Raw genomic sequence first — 22,473 nt, 5'->3', positions numbered from 1 at the left:
TTGCCAAGGCCGCTGGAAAAATGGTGGGATCTTTCTATCGATCCGGTAGATATCTCACTGCTGATGCTATTCTCTATCTATATAAGAGCCAGGTACGTCCAAGGATGGAATACTGTTGCCACATCTGGGCAGGAGCTGCTAGAAAGGACTTGTCCTGCCTTGATAGAGTTCAAAATAGACTTCGTAGCCTCGTAGGAGATGTCCTTTTCTCCTCCTTGCAACCTCTATCTCACAGAAGAGATGTTGCGAGTTTGTCTCTGATGTATCGTTATTTTCATGGAAAGTGTTCAACTGAGCTTCAATCTATGGTCCCCCCTCGCCAAACTTTCACAAGAAACACTCGTCTAGCTGTAAACACTATCAATAATTTCCCCCACTCTTTATCTGTGCCTAAACCTAAACGTAGATTCCATGAACAAAGCTTCTTTCTTAGAACTGCACGCCTGTGGAATTGTCTTCCGTTTTCCTACTTTCTGGCTGACTACAATATGGCTGTGTTCAAGTCTAAAGTAAATAAGTTCTTGATGAGCCGTTCCATATAAGTCATCAAATTTACCAAATTTTCATTACTAATGATTACTATATTGACCAATTTCTACTGTACACTCTTTAACCCTTATCCTTGACTGGCCTCTGGCCCTTGATAATGTGGTGATGCCTTTGTAAAAAAAAAAAAAAAAAAAAAAAAAAAAAAAACTGCCCCCTACTCCCTTTCTTGTCTTCTTTTGTTTTCTGTCTGAAGGCCTTTGATATGCAATTAGTGGAGGCATTTATCAAGATTATAAAAATATTTTTTTCTAAGATGAATTTTTTTTCTTAACTTTTCAGATTTTTTGTAAAACTTACATTTTGACTGTAATATAAAATATGTTCTACACCTTTTAATCAATGGGTAAAAACAAATCTATGCATTACTTCTACAATATCATATTCTAAATTTGTGATAAAGTGATTTTTATGCATTTAGTTATTTATCATTGGAAAATAATTTTTATTCTTTGTAAATTTAAAAAACAAATATTGCTATCATTATAAAAGAAATGCTTCTTAAGAATAAGTAAATTTGCTAATTGATTACTAAATATTACTAAAAAATGTTTAGCTAAAAAAATTTTCTCTGTAATTATTCCATATTAATTTAGGTTCTGATTTTGTGCTATTGAAGCTAAAGACTGGAATATGTTTTGTGTTGCAGCTACTTGCATTAGTCCGAACATGTTGAACAAAGCCCTGGTTGGATAAATAGATGTACACACATTTAAAAATTGAGCGTAACTGAGGAAAAGATTTAGACCCCATACATGTAAATGATAGAATTCCATAATAAAAATCATTTCATATCACCACAGCCAACATGCAATCCGAATCTGATGTTGAAAAGACATACTAAACAAATAAGATCATCATGATATATGCGTTACTAGGCCTAATATAGTTATCACCTCACTATTTTACCTTCCTAAGAATTAAAGCATACACAATCCTTTTAAAACACTTCAACTATTTTCTATAAATGTTATTCACATATAAAACAAAGAGGCACACACATACACACAATCTTTCAAGATAATCAAAAAACAACTATTACCAGCTCCTAGATAAATTTGTCCAAGTTTTATAATCATTTTATACCATCAAAAGTGTACACACTTTTTAAAAAACAAAAAAGAAAAAAAAGGTTAATAAAAGGATTAATCACCTTATAGATGAACTAAAAAAACAAATGTAATACTAACAGCAAAACTTACTGTGGCTGGGGACGCTCTCGTTGTGTGATTGAGGGTAGCCCCTTCGCCATCCATTGGACTACTCTGGATGACATATGTGCCGCCATGCTGAGTAATGATCTGACCTTGGATACTTTGTACATGGGCAATATTGGTGGCCATCTTTCAAGGAAACACAAAAGGAGAATGTAACAATCATCTCAACAACATGTAGCAAACTGTGATACCAACATCTCAGAGGGAGAAAGAAGTTACTGAAGAATCAATAGCCTTTATGTTTCAGAATGTTTTTAGATGAGAATTAATAATTTGTATTATTCAGGCTATCGTTCGCATCTTGAATGTCATTTTCACAATGTTTCGGTTGATGTAACTTTGAAAATTCCATACAGATTCCAGAGTTCAACAAGGTGCACTTGAAGACAGTTAAAGGTTACATCGATCAAAATATTGTAAAAATAACATTGATGATGAGAACATTAATCTGAATAATCCAAATTTTCAATAGTTTTTCTCTGAATATTTGGGATGACAAGTTATTTTTCTCTGTACTATTGTCCTTACTGTTGATTTTTATATTTTGATTTCATTTTGGTTGATATGCTCTCTAGCTGTCTTCAGAAGTATTGCTCATTTAAAGTGATGTTTTCTTGAAACTTGAGACGGGCAATTAAAGTGAAATCAATTTAAAATAAAAAAACAGATCAATCAAAAGAGTTTAAAAAATCTTCTAAAAAGCAGTGAATTATCTAATTTCTACTTCATTTTAACGATGAAATATGTCTTATTATATCCAGAATCTAAACTCATTTTTTACAAATATTGATGTTACATTTTGCATGATTTTTTCATGAAGTAAAAGATTAATGTCAAAATAGTCGGTTCATCTTATATAACATACAAACACCAGCTACAGAATAAATAATCAAAAACATTATATGTAAATATAAGACAACATCACTGTAAGTGAAGAATATACTTAAAGATCGGAGGACATTATCCAAAATAGTCAGAATATGAAGATGAGATGGAGAGAATAACTTGGGAAAAAAAAAAAAAAAAAAAAAGTTTTTTTTATAGGTTTATTCACATTTTTTTTTAAAGAATTTTTTTCAGTCAAACCAGAAAACAATAATGAGAACAAAGCACATAACTAAAAAATATACAAAAATATAATAAATTAAAATATCCTATAACTATGGACTACTCGGTTTTACCTGACAGTAAAATGTTAAAGTTTGCAAAATTAACAATTTGTTATTTAACCTAAAACCAAATGCTAATGTTGGTATTTTCAGAATAGATCCATTATGTTATGTGAAATACCATAAAAATTTCTCAAGTTATAAACTTGTGTGCTTTTTCATATATAATATTAAAAAAATGATTATCAAATTAATTAAAATTACTGTCACTCCTAAACCAATTATTGTATCTGAGGTTTCTGTACTGTTTTTAATAAAATTAAATGCAAATATATCAAGGATCTTTGAGTAATATAACGTTGCTTTATTTTAATTGTTTTCCTCCATTAAAAATTTTTTTTTTCCTCCACACATAACATTACATAACCTTATTTTAAATTGTACACATTTTTGATTCCTCATTTACAAAAAAAAAAAAAAAAACAAAAAAAAAAAAAAACTCAATATACCTTTGAGAAAGCGAGGGTAAAACCGGTCAGCTGACTTTTTTTCTTCTCCTCCTTACCCCATTTACTTTATTTTAAAACGTTTTTAATTATTATAAAAGTCTTCCCGTCATGATTATGATATGTGTGTATATATATATATATATATATATATATATATTATATACACACACACACACACACACATTAGAAGAAACCCGTCCCAGGATAAGTAAAATTAATTCCTCCCAAACAGAATATTTATACAACTTGACTAAGAAAGTTAAAAATCAAGATAAAATGATACTAAATATTATGTAAAGAATCCCCATTCTAATTTTAATCAAAAGCACATGATTTTTTAATCTAGAAAATGTCTAAAATTTAAAGCTTAAACTGATATTAATAAATCAAAATTCCAAAAATCTTGTTTAATCACTATCTAATGACTACAATCAAATTTAATTTAAATATTTCTGATTTGCATTTTCAAATGGAAAGTTATGCCCATATTATGCCCTCTAAAAGAAACTGAACTGGGAAATATTTATTTGATGTCTAATACCTATTGTTAAAATTTTACAAAAATCAAATCTATCTGAATTTTTATAAAGAGCTTTCAATTCTTTTTACAAAGCTAAATAGTCTACCTTACAATCCTTTATGCCTAACAACTGGGATTCAAAATTCATAATAATTGGTTAATAAGTTTAGAAGTGAACCCTGTACATAAAAATATATAAACATATACACATATTAACAATTCTGTTTGCCCATAAAGACCTTGTTTATATCTGACCGTTTTTAAATCAAGAAGAAAAATGTATTTCAAATTAATTTTATTGAAAAGATGAATAATAAAAGTCCATCAGAGTCTGATAGGTTTTATTTTCAAGATGAATTTCTCAATATATTTTCAATTTATTGATCAGGTAATGTTAAGTTTTCAAAAGAGTTAACTGGCAAATTTTTCCTTCAGCATAGCTCCCTTACACAATCAGGAAGAACAAATCAAAACTATCCAAGTTTCTACTTTATGCTTTTTTGCTACGTCAACATTGAATTTGTACATAGTTTCCAAATTATTTCATCTTTATTGATGCCATCTTGAAAAGACACAAGGTGAAACTTGGAAACTTTTGACATGTGATTCTACATAAACATGAATTTAGTAGTTCATGACATAACATAACAAAAGAATCAAAAACAATTTCTTTGCATTTAGTATCAGTTTTAACAACCACTCCAAATCCATCTTTACATTTTCTTTCTTACTCTATTTTTCAACTTGATCAACTAATTAAACTGTCTACCGCAACCAGAGTCCCATCTGTAGGTTAAATATAACTATCATTTACAAATTGTTTATGATACAATCATGTTGACACATTGATTCTCGTTAGATCACCAAAGTTAAGCAACATTGAGTCTAGTCAGTACCAGATGGGTGACCATTTCGGAATACCAGGGGCTGTATGTAGGAGGTTGTTAATACCTTCTTGCAAGAACTGTAAAAAAAAAAAAAAAAAAAAAAAAAAAACCCGTAGGTCATCTCTCCTGACTAGAATATACAAGCGACTGGGGACTACTTTTGAATTTTGTATCCCCATAACACTTTAACCATTAGATGAAGCCGGTTCAACTAACCTAGAGTGAGTGCTGTGGCATATATATATTTGTTTACAAGATATAGGCTTCAAATCAAATTAATTTATAAATATTTTAGGATATTAAAAACTTACAGTATAAAGATTTTTACCAAAATTACTGAATGATTAAATCTACCTTTCAGGGAGTTTTTCACTCTAGTGCCAAATCATGGTTTTTGCAGATACTTACAAAACATGTACTACCATCGCTTTGGACTCAATAGAATAAAAGCAATATCCTCTGTCCCGTAGAACTGTCTGTCAGAGAAGGTTATGATGATGACCATTATGTGGCTGTAACTGACTTTCCCCTTTCTTTTTACATGGCTTATTTCCTTTACTCTTCTTATGCAATTGTAGATGGATTTCCATGGTTTGAACAGGTCTGCTTTTTGGCAGATGCTAAGATGACTATTCACCATTTAGTTTTATCCATGGTATCCCTCTCATGAAGTTGCCAAGCTTTCAAATCCTCCTGGATAGTTGCAGCCCAGGTCTTGCATGGGCAGTCAATGCCAGACAAGCACTCAACTTCCATGACATATGCTCTGCTTATCCACCTACCAGTGTGTTTGACAGGACCAAACTAACAAAGATGCTTATTACGTAGTGCTATATCCTGAGGTAGGATTTGAAGTTTTCTGCAAAGAACAGAGTTATTAACATGCTCTACCACCATTATATGGCATAATCACTGAAGCATGGCTTGCTCACTATGCAGAAGTCATTGCTTGTCCTGGACTCTGACTATGCAACTTTTTTGCCAAATAAATTTGATTTGTTGGATTGATGTTGGCATTAGATGACTTACAAACTAATAGTTAATTCGAAATCATTTTTGGAGAATTTTATAAACTTCAGTCTTTCATTGTCCTGGAAAACATAGCCTGTGCTTTAATTAAAAAGATATTATTAATTTCAAGCAGATCAATAGAATAAATATTGAGTTGCCTCCTATCTCCTATCTCCAGTAATGCTGATTAAGCTCAATTCAGAGAGCAGCTTCTTCCTTGAAAAGTAATGATGAAATACAAATGACTTGAAAAGTTTAGTTAAAATGAGTAAATAGAAATACATTTAAAAAATTAGTAACAAAAATACATTAAGTTAAAAAAACAATTCAACTATCTTAGATTTAAGACACATTAAAATAGACAGTTATATCTCACCAAAATAGATAGTATATCTCACCTGACTACCAGCAGTTTGATAATACGCTCCACCCACAGAAGAGTACATCGTGTTCGGTGCATATTCTTGGTATGCTGGCCTAAACAAAATTATAGAGAATTAATTTTGATAAATATTATATCATATAGCTGACTTCATAATTTGAAATGTTAAAAAGTCAAATTTAATTCTAATTCACTAAAATATATAGAGACATTCTGTTAATCAGTGTACAAAAAATGTTTAACATAATTGGAATACAGAAAGATAGATCAAATAAGAATTTGCAGCAGAATTTTCATTTGAGATAAAATCTAAATGCATTTATATTTGTAACTAGAAAAAATCCAACCATTTTTATGTTTCGTAATTTTTTTGGTGTAGACCGATAATTTGTATTATTAGAATTGTTTATTATTTTCACAACATTTTGACTGATATAATCATTAGCTGTCCACATAGGCACATAGTGCAACATGAATGAGTAGCATCCATAATAGAAGCAGCCTTAGCTCGCTGTGCCTGGTCAACCAGTGTTCAGGAGATAAAGAAGTTGCTAGAAAGGAGCTGGCCGAACCAACCCAGGGTTAAGGTCATGACCATGATCATACGCAATAGATAAAGACATTGATTACAATCTATTCCTACTCACCCATACACAACGTATGACCACTCCCGAACAGTATAAGCTGAAAGATACCACTCTCATGGCGTGTGTGTGTGTGAGAGATGTAACCTGTAGCACGCCATATTGGCACTAGGTCTGCAACTCTCATTCTCTTTGTATTCTGTTTTGTTGTAAATATAAATAGCTTTTTCTACACCATAGCAGTGTCTGAATATTTTTTAATGATCTTTTTCAGATCACAACCCTCACTACATGCAATAATAACTAAGAATCTATATTTCTCTTAGTCTGTCTGTTCCATTTTTTCTTGGAAACTACTACTGATCCGATCTGGCTGAAATTTTGTATGGACCTTTATGATAAGAAGCAGCGAATTACATGTTATGGTATCTATTCGATACACAGTTAGAGTTAGGTATTAATAGGGATTAGTATTTAATGTAAAAATGAGCACAAATTTAATCATATTCAAGCATGAATTTGGCATTCATTCAAAGTCAATGCGCTATAACTTTTGCCCGTTTTTAACAGGCTAAAAAGTCTAGTAACATAAAAAGTCTAGTAACATAATTAACACTTATGCTGATGGAATGAGAGCAATTTAATCTTGTGGAATAAATAAAGGGCTTAGTTCAAAATTTCATATAGGTTTTCAAGTTGTATATAAAACTCATCAAGTTTGACAAAAGACACCTGAAGAGGGTCAGGAATTACATTAGCCAGAATGTTGTGAAAATAACCATGATGAGAATAGTAAACCAAATAATTCAAGCAATCATTTTCCTTATGTGAATTTTTAAAAACACCAAATATAATAATATCAATAAAAGAAAATGGTATATAAATGTTGTGAAATTTTGTTTATAAATAAAAAATTTCAGAGGACTTTCAATTCACAGTAATGCTTAAAAGGTTCTGGCCATAGAAGAATGCAAGAAAATTTTTTGTATAGACTACAAATAGTTTTAAGTTGTTTATGTTATCTATTACTAAATGAAGAATCATTTCCATTAAAAATCCATTTAGAATTATGCATGAAAAATTGATAAAACAGGCTTGAAATGTGTCAACATTACATGAATAAGCCAAATCAAATCAAATTTGATCTGACGTGTTTATCTAAAACCGAAACTAAAATTTTAACTCAAAATGAGTCATTTAATAATATTTATTAATAATATGAATTAATAATATTGAACAGAAACAGCATAAAACCATTTTTGATGCAGATACAGAATTTTTAATATTATTTTCTGACTTCAACATTAAACATCCATTTCAGTTCCAACAAAATAAATTGTGGAAAATATAAGAATGCCGAGAAGAGAATCTAAGATGTTAGACATTTAATGTGGATAATAACTATGTTGAAGCTGTTTATATGTCAATATAGATAATAAGCAAGTAGGAAATAATAGTTGATTAGTACCTTTAGTAAACAGTGACTTTTCCATCAAAACAATGGTTTAACAAGGCAACACTTCATTTTAGTAGATAAACAATGTTAAGAAATAAGGAAACAAACCCAGTAATACTTGACCTGTATTTTAAAAAAGAAATATAAAACTGGTCATGAAAAGGCAATAACAAAGCGTATATGTGGGCCGTGTGCCAAGACAGAAAACGTCCTTCAAAACAAAAAGAAACAATTTGGATTATTCGAGCCACTGTTCTCATCTTCAGTGCTATTCTCATGTTTTAACTGATGCAATCCCTGACGTTTAGGTGTATTTTGTTGACTTATGGCGTAACAGATAAAGTACTAAGTAAAATTCAGTTCTAAGTGACACTTTTCTGGAGGTTGGAGGCTTACTTCTTAGTGTGAGCAATACTAAGAATATAATTGCAAATTACTTAAAGATTTCTACCTGGGCATGGCTGACAGAATGAGAGCATGCTCTATAAAAAATGGTTCCGTTCAAAATTCTATGTAGATTCATGAGTTAAACAAATGTTCCAAAGTTCGACAATACACCTGAAGAAGGTCAGAGGTTACATTGGTGGAAATGCTGTGTGAATAACACTCAAGATGAGAACAGTAGTTTGAGTAAACCAATTAATACGAAAAGAAACAAGATGCATAGAAGGATGGCAGAAAAGATAATCAGCTTAAAAGCAACAGTTTGAGTTGAGTACTGAAGAAAGCTTTTAAATATTTGAATGAATCATCTGTCTTGTCTCATGGAACACATACCTGCAGTTATCAAAAGGTCATAGGGTCAACACAATAAATTACATGAACTGCTGATGAATTAGAAGGAATTTGAAAGATAAACCCAATAAAAAAAAATTTGTAAATAAGTTAAAATTTTACAGTCGAATTAAGACTTAAAACTCGAATGTTATTTTTAAAATGAAAAATGAAAAAAGAATCATAAATAATTAAGATTTAAGAAATATTAACAGAAAATCTAAAGAGCACTGGAAAATTGTTTATTTAAGTCATGAAAACGTTTCTGCAGGCAGTGATTAAAACTTCTATCATGCCATGAATCAAACCAGTAAGCCAAATTATTAATGTATCTGAATTTTATATCTTTATTTAATTAAATGTTTATTACTCCAGCTATGATAATCCATCATCTTTTGTAAAAGAATAATTACTTATATCAAGTAGATGGTTCGTTTATGCTTGCCTATGTAATACTTGTTCCAGAACAGGTAAAATTAATTCCGTTGAATAGAAAGAATCTTGCACCTCTCGTTATGAAGATTAAAATCAAGATATAATTGCTACTAAATTTTATGTCTACAATTCTTATAGCAATTTTGATCAATATCCATTACAGGATTTAGATTTTAGAAAATGTTTAAAATTTAAGGCTTAAGCTTAAGGAACCTTAAGAAATGCCAGAAATCCTATTTAACTGGTATCTAATGACTATAGATCGAATTTGATACAAATCTGATAAATAATTTAGAGAATTTAAAACACCAGTTCTAAGTTCTCTAAATAACTTTACAAAATAATGTTTTTAATAATGTGACTAATCTCTTCCATTCAACTCTGATACATTTGAATTTTCAAATGAGAGGTTATCTTCATATTATACCATCTAAAAACCTTTCAAATAATTCAAAGAAATTGAAATTTGGGGAATCTTTGTCTACACTGATGTCTAATATCTATTGTTAAAATTTCACAAAAATCAAAATTATCTTCTTTGCATAAATAGCTTTCATCCCCTCTTTATCCCCCCTCCCCAATCTAAATTAAACAAAATCTGGCCCATTTTTACAAACCCTTCCACCTATCAGCTGTGTTCCAAAAATGAATGATTAATTAATTAGTTTAGGAGTGAATTTAGTACATAGAAATATAGAAATATATACATTTCTAACAATTATATATTTAGTAGGGAGAATTAAGATTTCCACTTAGTGTATTGCTTATATAAAGAATAGAGTTCTCTTAGGTTCCAAGTAGTATAGAATATATATAACTTATATACATTCCCACTATCTTGAGAGTTTGTTAGTGCAGAGGTAGCAGTGTCAGAAATTTCGTGAAAATAGTGAATAATTCCACCCCATCTTTCCAAGCTTATAACTCCTCGAAAAATGTAATTCAAGTCCTAATTTTTTTTTTCAATTAAAGGAGCAAGGACCAAGGTTTTATTAAAAAAAACAAAAAAACAAAAAAAACAATGTGTTTTTTTTTTAAAAAAGGTTTTAAACTTCGGACGTTACAGGTAAATTTCTAAAAAAGCGATTTTTTTTTTTGTTTTAAAGTTGACTATATTATTTATTGACCTTTTCTCTTCAATTTGTGATATATAAAACTCCCTGACATAAATTAATTATTTACTTTTTAATAGACATTTCAAAATGAGAGGCGTGAATTATTCGACCCCCTGTCTTTCCAAGCTTATAGCTCCTCGAAAAATGTAATTCAAGCCCTAATTTTTTTTCAATTAAAGGAGCAAGGACCAAGGTTTCATTAAAAAAAAAAAAAGACAAAAAAAAAAAACAATGTGTTCTTATAAAATAAGGTTTTAAACTTCGGACTTTACAGGTAAATTTCTAAAAAAGGGATTTTTTTTTTTTGTTTTAAATTTGAATATATTATTTATTGACCTTTTCTCTTCAATTTGTGATATATAAAACTCTCCGACATAAATTAATTATTTACTTTTTAAGAGAAAGTTGAAAATGGGTGACACTTGGGGGGGCGTGAATTTAAAAAAAAACGTTTGTCTAAAATATTATATTCGGTTTATTGGAAAGAACATAAAATTTCACATTGACCTTGAAAATATCGTAAAAATAGAATCAATAGAAAAATTTTGATAGATTTTTATAGTTTAAAAATTGAAAAATATTGAGTTCGGAAAATTCATTACTGTTTTTCAAAAAAAAAAAAAAAATATTTCTATTACTTTTAAAACAACTGTAATAGTTTATTTTGGAAGTATAATCCATAAAGAAAATAAATAACCCACTTTTAACAGAGAAATTACGAGATTTTTATATTGTATTCGCAGTTTCGTGTTAGGGGTGTCAAAAATTCCTACAAAAATTCTGATACTGCTAGTGCAGAGGTAAAACACCAGACACTATTTGTCACTGTTGAATGGGATCTGGAGTTTGGGCTTTGAATCTCAGCATGGATACACTTGCTATATACACTAGTAAAACTTTATGGAAATATTAAAAAATACACGAGACTACACACAAAAATACCAAATTAATAAAATTCCCAAAACTTTTTAATTTTAAATACTTACATAGAATATTAATATCTTTTGTGAATACTGTAATTATAAAATATTTATATATATTTGTTAGATTACTAACTAATAGTAGACTTGATATTTTGTCCAAACAAACTTTCAAAATATATATAGAAACAGTTTCATTCTCAACAGAATAAAATATAAAAGTTATCATTCTGCTTGAGAAATACAAAAAAAAAAAAAATCACCATTTTATGCAAAATTAATTTGGAAAGAACTTATCTAAAACACTAAAGTCGGTTGTGGTAAACTGATTTACAATCCTGTCAGTTCCATAGCACAACTTTAAGTAAAGATGTTGATAATGTCTATAAAATCCCCTTGTTGATTCAAATTATTTGCGTTTTTATCATTTCTAACATCTAATTTCTAGTATTTATTATTACAATAATCATTTTATCTCTATATAAATAAAATGAACTCATTTTTTCCCCTTCGACTTTGACCTTAATAGGATTAAAACTCATGACATTACATGCAAATGTAATGCGTACAGACTGTAGCACATTATCTGAGGTTTGCTATAGGCCTATTACCTCTACAGTTCCTCGACAATGGTACATTCCTATATTTTTTCCGGTGAGAGTCCACTGCCAAAATCGCTTAGATTCAATGGAAGTTGCAATATCTTTTCTCTCTATTAGATTCCTCCTTTCTCTTCTCCCCATTTACACCGTAGTGGATGCATTCACAAGGAATACTACAAGGAAACACACCGGTTTGGAATCATACAAGGTTACTTATGGCGTTTCTTTTTTTTTTTAATTTTTTTTATTTTTTTTATCTTTTTTCCCTGATTTATGCTTTCTGTTTTTTCCATAATAAAATAGAAAAAAAAAAAGAAAAAAAATATGTGATTACTATTATTGCTTTCTTTTTGCTTTTTTTTTGTTAGTGTAAGATGCAATCTGCAAGGCTAACCGGATTTTACTTCCGGTTTTAACGACTAACCATGAAATCTAACTATGACCTTTATTTATTAGTACTTTCAACTCAACATTTAACGATATCGTGATTTCACTTGCATTACACTTAAATTGAAATTAAAACGAATAAATTCATTTAGAATTTGAGAAAACAAAAACATTCATTTAGAATTCGAGTGTGATGTGACTACTGAAACTAAACCAAAACAAACTTCACTGATTGATATTTGACCAAATTCACTTTTTAGTTAATTCATCACGTTTTTTGGGGTTTTTTTTGTGCTTTCGCCTCAATGATTCAAGTTCTCCTCGACCCCCTCAAACTTTTTTGGGATTTTTCAAATACACGGGCACCGCCAGACCGTTCATATTGCATTACGTTCATTTTTTTAATTGTTTTTTTTTACTACACGATTGTTTTAAATAGTTTTAACATTGTTTGTTTTTATAATATTTAAACAGGGTTATGACTTTGCTTTGTTTTCATTTTACCACCCCCCAACCACACGTGTCTCTAAAAACCAGGGCAACCCCCGCTAGTCTCTATATAAATAAAATGAACTCATTTTTTCCCGTCGGATTTTGACCTTAATAGGATTAAAAATCAAGATATTTCATGCAAATATAATATGCACAAACGGCAGAACAATATCTGAGGTGTGTTATAGGCTTATTATTTCTCAAATTCCTCGATAATCTTAGATTTCTATACTTTTTCTGCTGAAAAGTCACGGCCAAAATCGGTTAAGATCAATGGAAGTGGTAAAATATTTTCTCTCTAATAAATTCCTCCTCCCCCTGCCACCACTTAACACCGTTTGGGGATCGTTCACAAGGAACAGTTGAGAAGAGAACACCGGTTTGGCTTCGTAGTTCTTTCATGTGAAGTTATTTAAAATCATTAAACTAAGCTGCAGTGCTCTGTGGCATAGTGGTTAGCGTGCTGGACACTTCACATTATATTTTCACGTTCGCGCCAACCTACCGTAGTCGTTTTTTTTTTTTTTTTTTCCTAAACAACTGGAATGGACTTTTCTTGGTGGCCGAACTGTTAACGTTGCAGATGTTTTTTTTTTCACACTTTATTTTCCTACTTTTACTCATGACTCCGGGTTTGATCCTTCCTACTTACCTACCATAACATTTTTTACCCCCCTCCCCCCCGTCCCGGAAACAAACACTCGGGCAACGCCGGGTACCCTCACTAGTAATTAAATAAAATTTAAAACTATTAATTTAGATTACAATAAATACTTAAAATATGAAGATTTCAATATCACCAAAATAAATTTTTATTGTAACATTAAACCAAAATATCAAATTATAGTAAAATAATAATAAGATAATATTTTAACTAAAAAAATTAGAATCATTAAATGTTGACATGTTTGGCGTTTCTTGAGACTTGCACTTATTTAGAAAAACAAAAATGAAAAGCCTTTATGGTGTACCTACTTGTCATGGCATGAACATGTTACATTCCAAAAATCACAAAAATTGATCAAGTAGTTTAAACACAGTTAATTTTATAGTATTAAAATGTTTTTATGATCAAATAAAAACAATTTTTGGCTCTTATTTAACGGCAATGCAAGAAGTCTTTTATGAAAATCATTACGCATTAAGAAATACTGATTTGAAAATGTGAGAAAAGAGAAAAGCAGAGTTGAAAAGGATGAACAAAAAAGCAAGAATTGCGAGAACAATTAACAAGCATGCAGCCAAAAATCGTTCACTAAACAAAATCACATCTAAATTCATCAACAATTCAGTCGTACATTTGGCCATTGGCAGCTGTGTAGATAGCTTGGTCATTGGCGTCTACGTACTGGACATGTGCCGAATAGACTGTCTGATGGCCAGATTGCTGGACTGGGGTCTGCTCATGGTTCTGCTCATTAACTGCTTCAGGAACAGATGCTAAGAAAAAAAAAAAGGAAACATGTTCAAAGATTAAAAAAGAAGAGACTTACAATGGAACTTAATTTAAACAATTTATAAAAATATCAAAGTTAAATGATAAAGAATTTTCATTCCACACGGAATTATTTGGACCAGTATTTTAATTTTTTGTGCCGTATATTTTCTGACATTCCTGAAATGTATTTAAAGTTGATAGTGTTGCTTAGTATTTTCTCTACAAATAAGAACAATATAAACCTAGAATATTACAATTTTATTATTGTAATCCATGCGATTTTATTATTGTAATCCATGATGGCATGTGTTGGATGGATTTTAGAAAATGACTTCCAAACGAATCTATTTATGGCCAGGTCTTTGTCTCAAACACATTCTTATAACTTTCTCTTATGTTTTTCTTAGCCTTTCCCTTCCAACTGATCGTGCTACCTCAAGTGTTCTACATCTAATACAAATAATCTCATCCATTCTTTCTATGTGACCAAACAAAGATTTAATCTTCCTTTGATATCATCAGATCTAAGTGTTTTTAAAACTAACATTATACATCCATTGCATCATTCTCATATCATTTCCCTCTAGAAAAAAATTATTCTACATTCCTCACTGTCCAAGTTTCGCTTCCATACATATACTTCATAGACATGCCTGAGAGACTATTCCCTTAATCGACAGTGGTAACACTCTGCTGGTTAGTAATAACTGAACAAAAAGCTCAAACTCCTGCAAAAATTGTTCTCTCTAATTTACTATCTCAGAGAGGACAAAAAACCCAAAACCCAACTTAAAAACAAAAATCGTTGACTCAGTTCTACACTTTTAATTATAACATTAAGCTTAGGTAGAGTTATATATAAAAAAAAAAAAAACATTGTTATCATGAACATACTAGTCCAATAATTCTAATATTTTTTTTTAATCCAAAGCTAACTTTCTACTTTTTATTGAATCGAATCAAATGCAAAGAATAATATAAGAAATTTAAACATCAAATATTCTAGCTACAAATAAATCAATCCATGTTCCAAAATAAATCCTCTAAAATGCAAGTTACCTTTTCTTTTCACTTATTTTAATTATTCTTACAAAAGATTGTTTTTTATTCACTTAATAATCCCGTTTATATTTAATTATATATTGAATTTGAAAATATCTGTTATAAATTTATAAATATTTTTGAAGTTATATGGGTTTCAAAAATTTATATTATTATCCAGAGTATTCTTGGTATAGGCATTATACACGCACACGTGTACAGAATTGAAGAAAAAATAAAATAAAAATTTATGTTTATTTGTAAAACTGCTTCATTTACATTTCTCTGCATTCGTTTTATAAAGCAAAATTTACATTTAATCAAACGAAATCATGTACATTCATTAAAGAAAACTTATCTTTTTCTCGTATCCATTTCAATTTAGAATTTTGGACACAATATAGAAATAAACTAATGAAAAAGTAAAGCACCACAATTGCTAAAATAAATATTAGTAATTTGTATTTAGAAATAAACATAAGAAAAAATAGAGCAAGACATCATATTGCACAAAGAACCAACAATTTTCAAGACTCTTAGAAAGGGAGAAATTATCAGTGAATGAAGCATCTCTGATTGATAAATTTAGTTTCAATGATAGAATACTAACACTTTGGATTTAAAAAAAAATATTCAGACTGCATAATCTGTGAATACTCTGGATAATCAGAAAATAGGTTAAACCAAGCAATATCCTTTTGGATAATAAATATTAAGAGGATAATTTAAATTATAGCCAAATGTTAATCTAAAAGTGTTTATAAAAAAAAAAAAAAAAAATGAAAAAGAAAAATGGTATGGACATACTAGCAACTATATAGGAGTGTTGTCCTGTATGTGCTTGGGCAGGCTGGATGATTGTTGTAGCTGCTTGAGACACTTGAACTTTTTGGATAGCTCCTACCTGAGTAGATGCATGCTGCTGCTGCGGGCCTAACTGTTGTACTTGGACCTGCTGCTGCTGCTGCTGTTGTTGCTGTTGCTGCTGCTGCTGTTGCTGATGCTGATGTTGTTGTTGTACTGGCTGTGGGGGTTGGACTTGTACCTGAGTCTGGGGAGGCTGTTGTGGTTGCTGTTGGACGACTTGAGCCTGACTGACTACAGTTGACTTTGATGTATTCTAGAAAATGAGAATCCAAGGAGAAGCTATTCATATATGTACATAAAAAGAAAATAAATTTTTCAAGATGAAAATTTAATTAATATTACTAGATAAAGAAAAAAGATTAAAAATATAATTTTAATTCTCTACTTGCTTTAAAAAAAAAAAGGAAAAAAGTGAAATAAATTTTAAATTTGACAAAATTTTACATCTTAAAGAATTTACATTGTTAAAAACCCATTAAATCAAAAAGAAATGTGAAGCCATTTTATGTGTAGATAAGACAATATATTTAATATTAATCATAAATTCCACATACAATTCTTCTTCAAATCCCACAAGATAAATTATTTTGCTAACATTAGTTTTAACACAACTAATACACACACACACGCACGATGAATATCCATCCCAAGACGAGTATAAGCAACTACTATAGCAATAGTGTAGAATTTTTTGTTTTTTTTCTTTCTTTTGGGGATGGAGGGGGGGTATGGTATGGTTTCAGTGGCACTCAACTAAATGGTAAAGTTTACAAAAAAATAAACTAATTGTGTGTGTTACTCACTCTTGTGTAGAATGTATATTTCATAATTCATAATAAATTCAATAGATTAGGACTTTACCAAGTACATACATATTTCTGGTGTTCATACTCATACACTGATCCTTGTAAAAATGTATTTCTTAATATAACCCAAAATTTGATGTAGAGCAATTCTTTTCTCTAATAAATTTTTTGTAGCTAACTTATTTTAAGTATTTTGGGGGGTACGAGTTTGAGTGAAAACACTCTAAATGGTAAAGTTTACAAAAAACAAACAAACAATATGTCCATGTTAATCATTGGGTTACTGATAATTTATATTTCAAATTTATGATGAATATATATTTGCACCTCTAAATGTTAACATTTACAAAAAAAGAAAAGAAAAAAAAAAGAAAAATAACGTGTCCGTGTTACTAACTATGTTATCTAGAAGATATATACTAAAATTCATGATTCATTCATTAGTTTAGGAAATTTCCCAATACATGTATATACAAGATTAAGATCAAAATATAGCTACTAAATTTTATTCCTAGAATACTTATTACATAATTTTCATTCTAGAAAATGTCTAGAATTTAAGGCTTAAGTTTAAAGGGCCTTAATAAAAAATCCAATTGAGGGAATCTTACTGAATTGATGTCTAATGACTATGAATAAAATGTAATGCAAATCTGAAATACTTGAATTTTTAAATGGGAGGTTATACTCATGTTATGCACCTTAAAAACCCTCAACATTTTTCTTACTCATATTCACCCTAAACACGGCACATTACCACAGAGATGAAAGGAGCTATTGTGAATTAGGGGCCATGTCTATAGGGACATACTAAGTAGAGAGTTGAACAGCAAGATATCTGTTCACACTTAAATTTCTGCATGCTAATACAATTAGGAAAGCAGGAAGGGAATTCTAAAGTAGTTTGAAAAAAAAACAAAAAAAAAAAAACGATTAGAGTAGAAGACTTTCTGGAATCTGGGAACCTCAACAGTGAAAGGGCGGGATTTTGCTGTTGGATTAGTTGGCGATATATATCGAAGGGACACCAATGCTATGAGTTCATCAGAGCACATTCTACTAAAATACTTGTAAAACAAGCACAGGGATGCAATATTGTGGTGATGGGATAGGAGTTGGAGCTTGGTGACAGTTCAAGAGCTATTAGATTAGAACCGGGGTTCTCAACCGGGGTCCACATGGACTCTAGGGTCCATGGAATATTTCTGGGGGTCCACAGGCAAAACATAACAAAACTTATCATTATTATTATAGTTGTTGTAGAATATTTTATTTGCATTAAATTAGTTTTCATTTAAAAATAAAGCTTAATTATATAATATTTCTTTGATTATTAAAACCTCAAAATTTATATGAGTGAAAAATAGAAGATTGTCTTATGACCAATAGTTATGAAGGGGTCCACCAAGATAAAAAGAAGGGAAAAGGGGTCCATGAGTAAAAAAGGTTGAGAACCACTGGATTAAAAACTCAATTTTTGGACACTGTCTAATAGAGAGAGAGAATAGTGGTTGATGTCTGAGCTCATATGTGGCAACACTACTCCATGCATGGTTGAATGATGGCTTGTAGAGATATAGAATAATGGAAGGTGTGGATAGTTTTCTAGTGTGGTAGATGGCACCCATATTCTCTGCAGTAGCCTTGGCAATGTATTTGTTCCAATTCATGTTACCCGTGAATGTTAGGCTGAAGAGTTTTAATAAAAGAATCTCAACAAGACTGCTATAAACCATGGAAATTGGTGGTTGAAAAAGTTCTTTGTAGTATTGAATGTTACCATCCATTTGTGTTGCAATTTCACTAGCAATACACGTGAAAAAATTGAAATAGCTTAAAATATTTCAATATTGGCATCTATAGAAAGAGCTTGATGAGCTTAGAAAGAATTTTTTTTAATTTTTTAAATCCAATTAAAATTAAGGAAGTTATGACTATTTTTGTACCTCACACTTTGGATATTTTTCCCTATTTAAGAACATATGCGTTTTATATATATTATTCCTTATTGGAATTTTTTATTTTTAAGATGAGCAGTGTATGTTAGTTTTATTTTATTTCGGACTATTAGTCTCATCTTATCTTTTTATTGGTGCACAACGTTTCGGCCAACTTCCTCTGGCCTTCGTCAGGTGGTAACCGCGACGGATAGGAACTTCGAAAAATGTGGTGAGACGACAACAACTACGGATGGCAGTGATGACTGAGAATGCAGTTAGGAGATTCGAAGTTCCTATCCGTCGCGGTTACCACCTGACGAAGGCCAGAGGAAGTTGGCCGAAACGTTGTGCACCAATAAAAAGATAAGATGAGACTAATAGTCCGAAATAAAATAAAACTAATATGCGTTTTGTCACATTTTTTACATTACTTTTTCAGCAAAAATGCTGTATTTTTGTTAAAACAGAAGATTAAGCAATGAAATTTACCATATAAGTGTATTTTTGTGCTAGGAATTAGAATATGCTACTGAAAATCTCCAAAAATTAATAGTTTCCAAATAACCTGCAGTAAATGCACATAAATATGCTGCAATTCTTTAAAAATACCATGTATTCATAAAAAGAAAAGAAGTTAAACAACTCAAAGCTGAATTGTAATACATTATATGTACAAATAACTGAAATCGAAATCTAGGACTGTTTAAAAATGAATATATTGCAATATTTCTTTGGTATTATTGTAGATTAATACCTTCCGTTAACCCCCCACCCTATCTGACCACCTCTCCAAAATATGCAATTTTACCTTTGTAGGCAATTACGTGTGAATACCTTAAAAAATTTTAATGAAAGATAAACAAGTATTATTTTAGAATTTAATGTAAAATGATTCCTTATTTTGAGCCATTCTAGCGTTTTAGGGTAGTTAACCATTTTTTTTCTATCGGAGATAAATTCTGTGCACCTTTTTTTTCTAAAGACGATTATGTGTGGTTTTAAGAGGGTCTTTGTGCAATTATGAGAGGGTGGAGGGTTGCCACTCTGACTTTGGGTTAATGATAAAGCTAAGGAAAATTATATGTGAACATCCTGAAGACTTGATAGAAACAAAAAAAAATTTTTTAGAATTTAGAGTGGGGGTTAGTTTCACATAAATTTAATGTAAAATAATTCACCATTTTTTTTTGTAATGTTTTAGGACAGTTGACTAATTTATTTTTATCGGTGATAAATGGTACACTTTTCTTTAAGAAAGGATTTTTTTTAGACACTTATATGTAGCTTACAAAGGAACTTTGTTTGGTGAGGAGCTTGCCACTTAACATTATTGTTAGGGCTAAAGAAGGTTTTAATAAGAGGAGGCTTGCCACTCGTACCTAGGGTTAGAAGTAGGATTAAGGGCTTTTTTTTTTCTTTTTTTTAAGGTGTTTGACCCCCATATTTATGGTTAGTGGGCCATAATTATTGGCTTTTTGAAAATTTTATGCCTTAGATTTTGGACATCAAATTACTTTTAAATATGAAATTTATTTTTGTTTGTCAGAATTCTTAAGGGGTGTGAAACTTAAGAATTACAACAAATAGACAAAAATAAATTTCATTACAAACAAGTGACGTCACTAACAGAAAACGTGACATTTGGAAAACTTATTAAATATTTTTGCCCACTTATTTAAATATCAAAAAACATTTTTTGCTAAAGTTAACAAATCATTCACAAATTTAGATAAATTTACTTTTTATTTTCAATTACATTTCTTGTCCGAGTGACACATTATTTCGTTAAACTTTCCAGTTTAAGACATTTTTTTTTTTATTTCTCTACCTGGATTTGGGCCAAGATCACATTGTAATATTCTGATGCTACACTTCGCCTTTTCTGTCCTCTGTCAGTGAAGGAGAAATCCTTCATGATGGAGACAATTTTTATGTTTTTCTCTCCAGATTGGCCCTTTTTGGGAAGCTGGATTTTCCTCACATTAAAAACTGACCTTGTTTCTAACTGTTCTTGTGGGAAGGCAAGTAAATAGGAACTTAACTAGAAACTGAGCACCTCCTACAAATATTTTGTATTTTTTTTTATATATAATTGGGTAGATTAGTATCCATTCAATTATAATCTGCTCGAAAAAAAAAAAAAAATATATATATTGGGAGTGTGTGTGTGTGTGTGTGGTGGGGGGGTACTGCTCGCACACGTGAAGCAAAATAATATTTCACATTATTTTTTTATAAACAAAACACTTTAATTCACCGTTAAAAACTAAGGTAATGGATAAAAGTGCAGAGGTTACATATTTGTTTTTCAATTATATTTTTAAAATTTGACCAAAAGTAACGCCGGATTGCTTCAAAATTATATATTCTGATAACCGAGCTCTAGTTAAGCTAATTATGTTCTAATAATATGAGCTCCAATTAAATATGTAAGAAAATTTTTTTTTTATTTTCATATTTTCATTTTTTTTAATTCGTTCTGGAATAAAAAACAAAACAAAAAAAGTTTGTTTACAGTAAAGTAATATCAGCGATATTAAAGCTGCTGCTGCTTCCACAGTTCGTTTTTAGATACTTTTTAAAAATAGAGTGATTTTTTTTCCAGGTATCATGATTTTAAATTGCTCTGTACCACAAGATGAAGCCAGTTACATTTTTATTATTAACGGATAAATGTAATAAAAAGATTGATTTATTTAATAGTGGATGTCCGAAGAAATTTTTTTTCAAAATTTTCAAAACTTGTCATATTGAAGTTTTCTTTTTAACACAACAAAAAAATGAACTATCAAAAGAATTTCGGACAATCGAATCTATTAAAAGTAATATCTCTTCTAGTTAATTTCCAAATTTCATGATGAAATTCTTAAGAGAAACGCGGTAGGACCATTTACAAACCAAGAGGGGGTCGTTACAAAATCTTACCGAAAACGCTGTTTTATGATGTTAACATTTTTATCACTTTATTTGCTTAAAACTCTTAAAATATATAATTTACATTATTATTTATCAATTTATTTGAAAGTATATTCATTTTCGAACAAAATGGTTGTATTTTGAGGACTTAAAATGCTTTGGTTTTTAAAATATGATGATTTTAGCAGAACTCCCTTAAAATTCCTAATTATCCAAAGCGTTTTATCATCCGTGTGTATTGCTAATTTCACTATGGACTGGAGGTCATTTACTAAGATTTTCAAACATTGCTGAGATATATGTCACCCATGTCGGACACAGTTTAATCAAGAAGTTTCAAGGATCAACTGTTGAGGCACACCAGCAATAATATTTTGCTTGAATGTATGGTCATCAAAGATAATCTCAAATTTTCTTCTGTCCAAGTAGGATCTAATCAAGTATTCGTCCAGTAATACTGTACAATTAAATTTACATGCGAAGATTTTCATGCCAGACCTTGTCAAAAGCTTTGGATAT

General features: G+C 30.2%; 1 protein-coding gene across 24 annotated transcripts in view; it reads right to left on the bottom strand.

Annotated features, from left to right (window-relative positions):
* LOC145279831 (DNA-binding protein RFX2-like) overlaps positions 1–22,473 on the bottom strand; it is a 117,956-nt gene that overhangs the window by 47,696 nt on the left and 47,787 nt on the right. For 7 of the 24 annotated variants that reach the window (XM_080131254.1, XM_080131253.1, XM_080131261.1 and 4 more), the window contains 4 exons: positions 16,233–16,545; positions 14,296–14,386; positions 6,198–6,276; positions 1,749–1,889 (listed from right to left, as the gene is read on the bottom strand). In XM_080131254.1, the coding sequence (XP_079987380.1) occupies positions 1,749–1,889; positions 6,198–6,276; positions 14,296–14,386; positions 16,233–16,545 (624 nt within the window). Of the gene's footprint in view, positions 1–1,736; positions 1,890–6,197; positions 6,277–14,244; positions 14,387–16,232; positions 16,546–22,473 lie in introns of all 24 variants that reach the window. The other 17 variants (XM_080131242.1, XM_080131243.1, XM_080131258.1 and 14 more) reach the window with 3 other exon arrangements.

The sequence above is a fragment of the Euprymna scolopes genome, chromosome 7, assembly GCF_053919585.1.
Source record: "Euprymna scolopes isolate OS-2025 chromosome 7, ASM5391958v1, whole genome shotgun sequence".
NCBI classification, from domain to species: domain Eukaryota; kingdom Metazoa; phylum Mollusca; class Cephalopoda; order Sepiida; family Sepiolidae; genus Euprymna; species Euprymna scolopes.
Note: the sequence above shows the minus strand (reverse complement) of the source record. Positions and strands in the feature narration are given on the sequence as shown.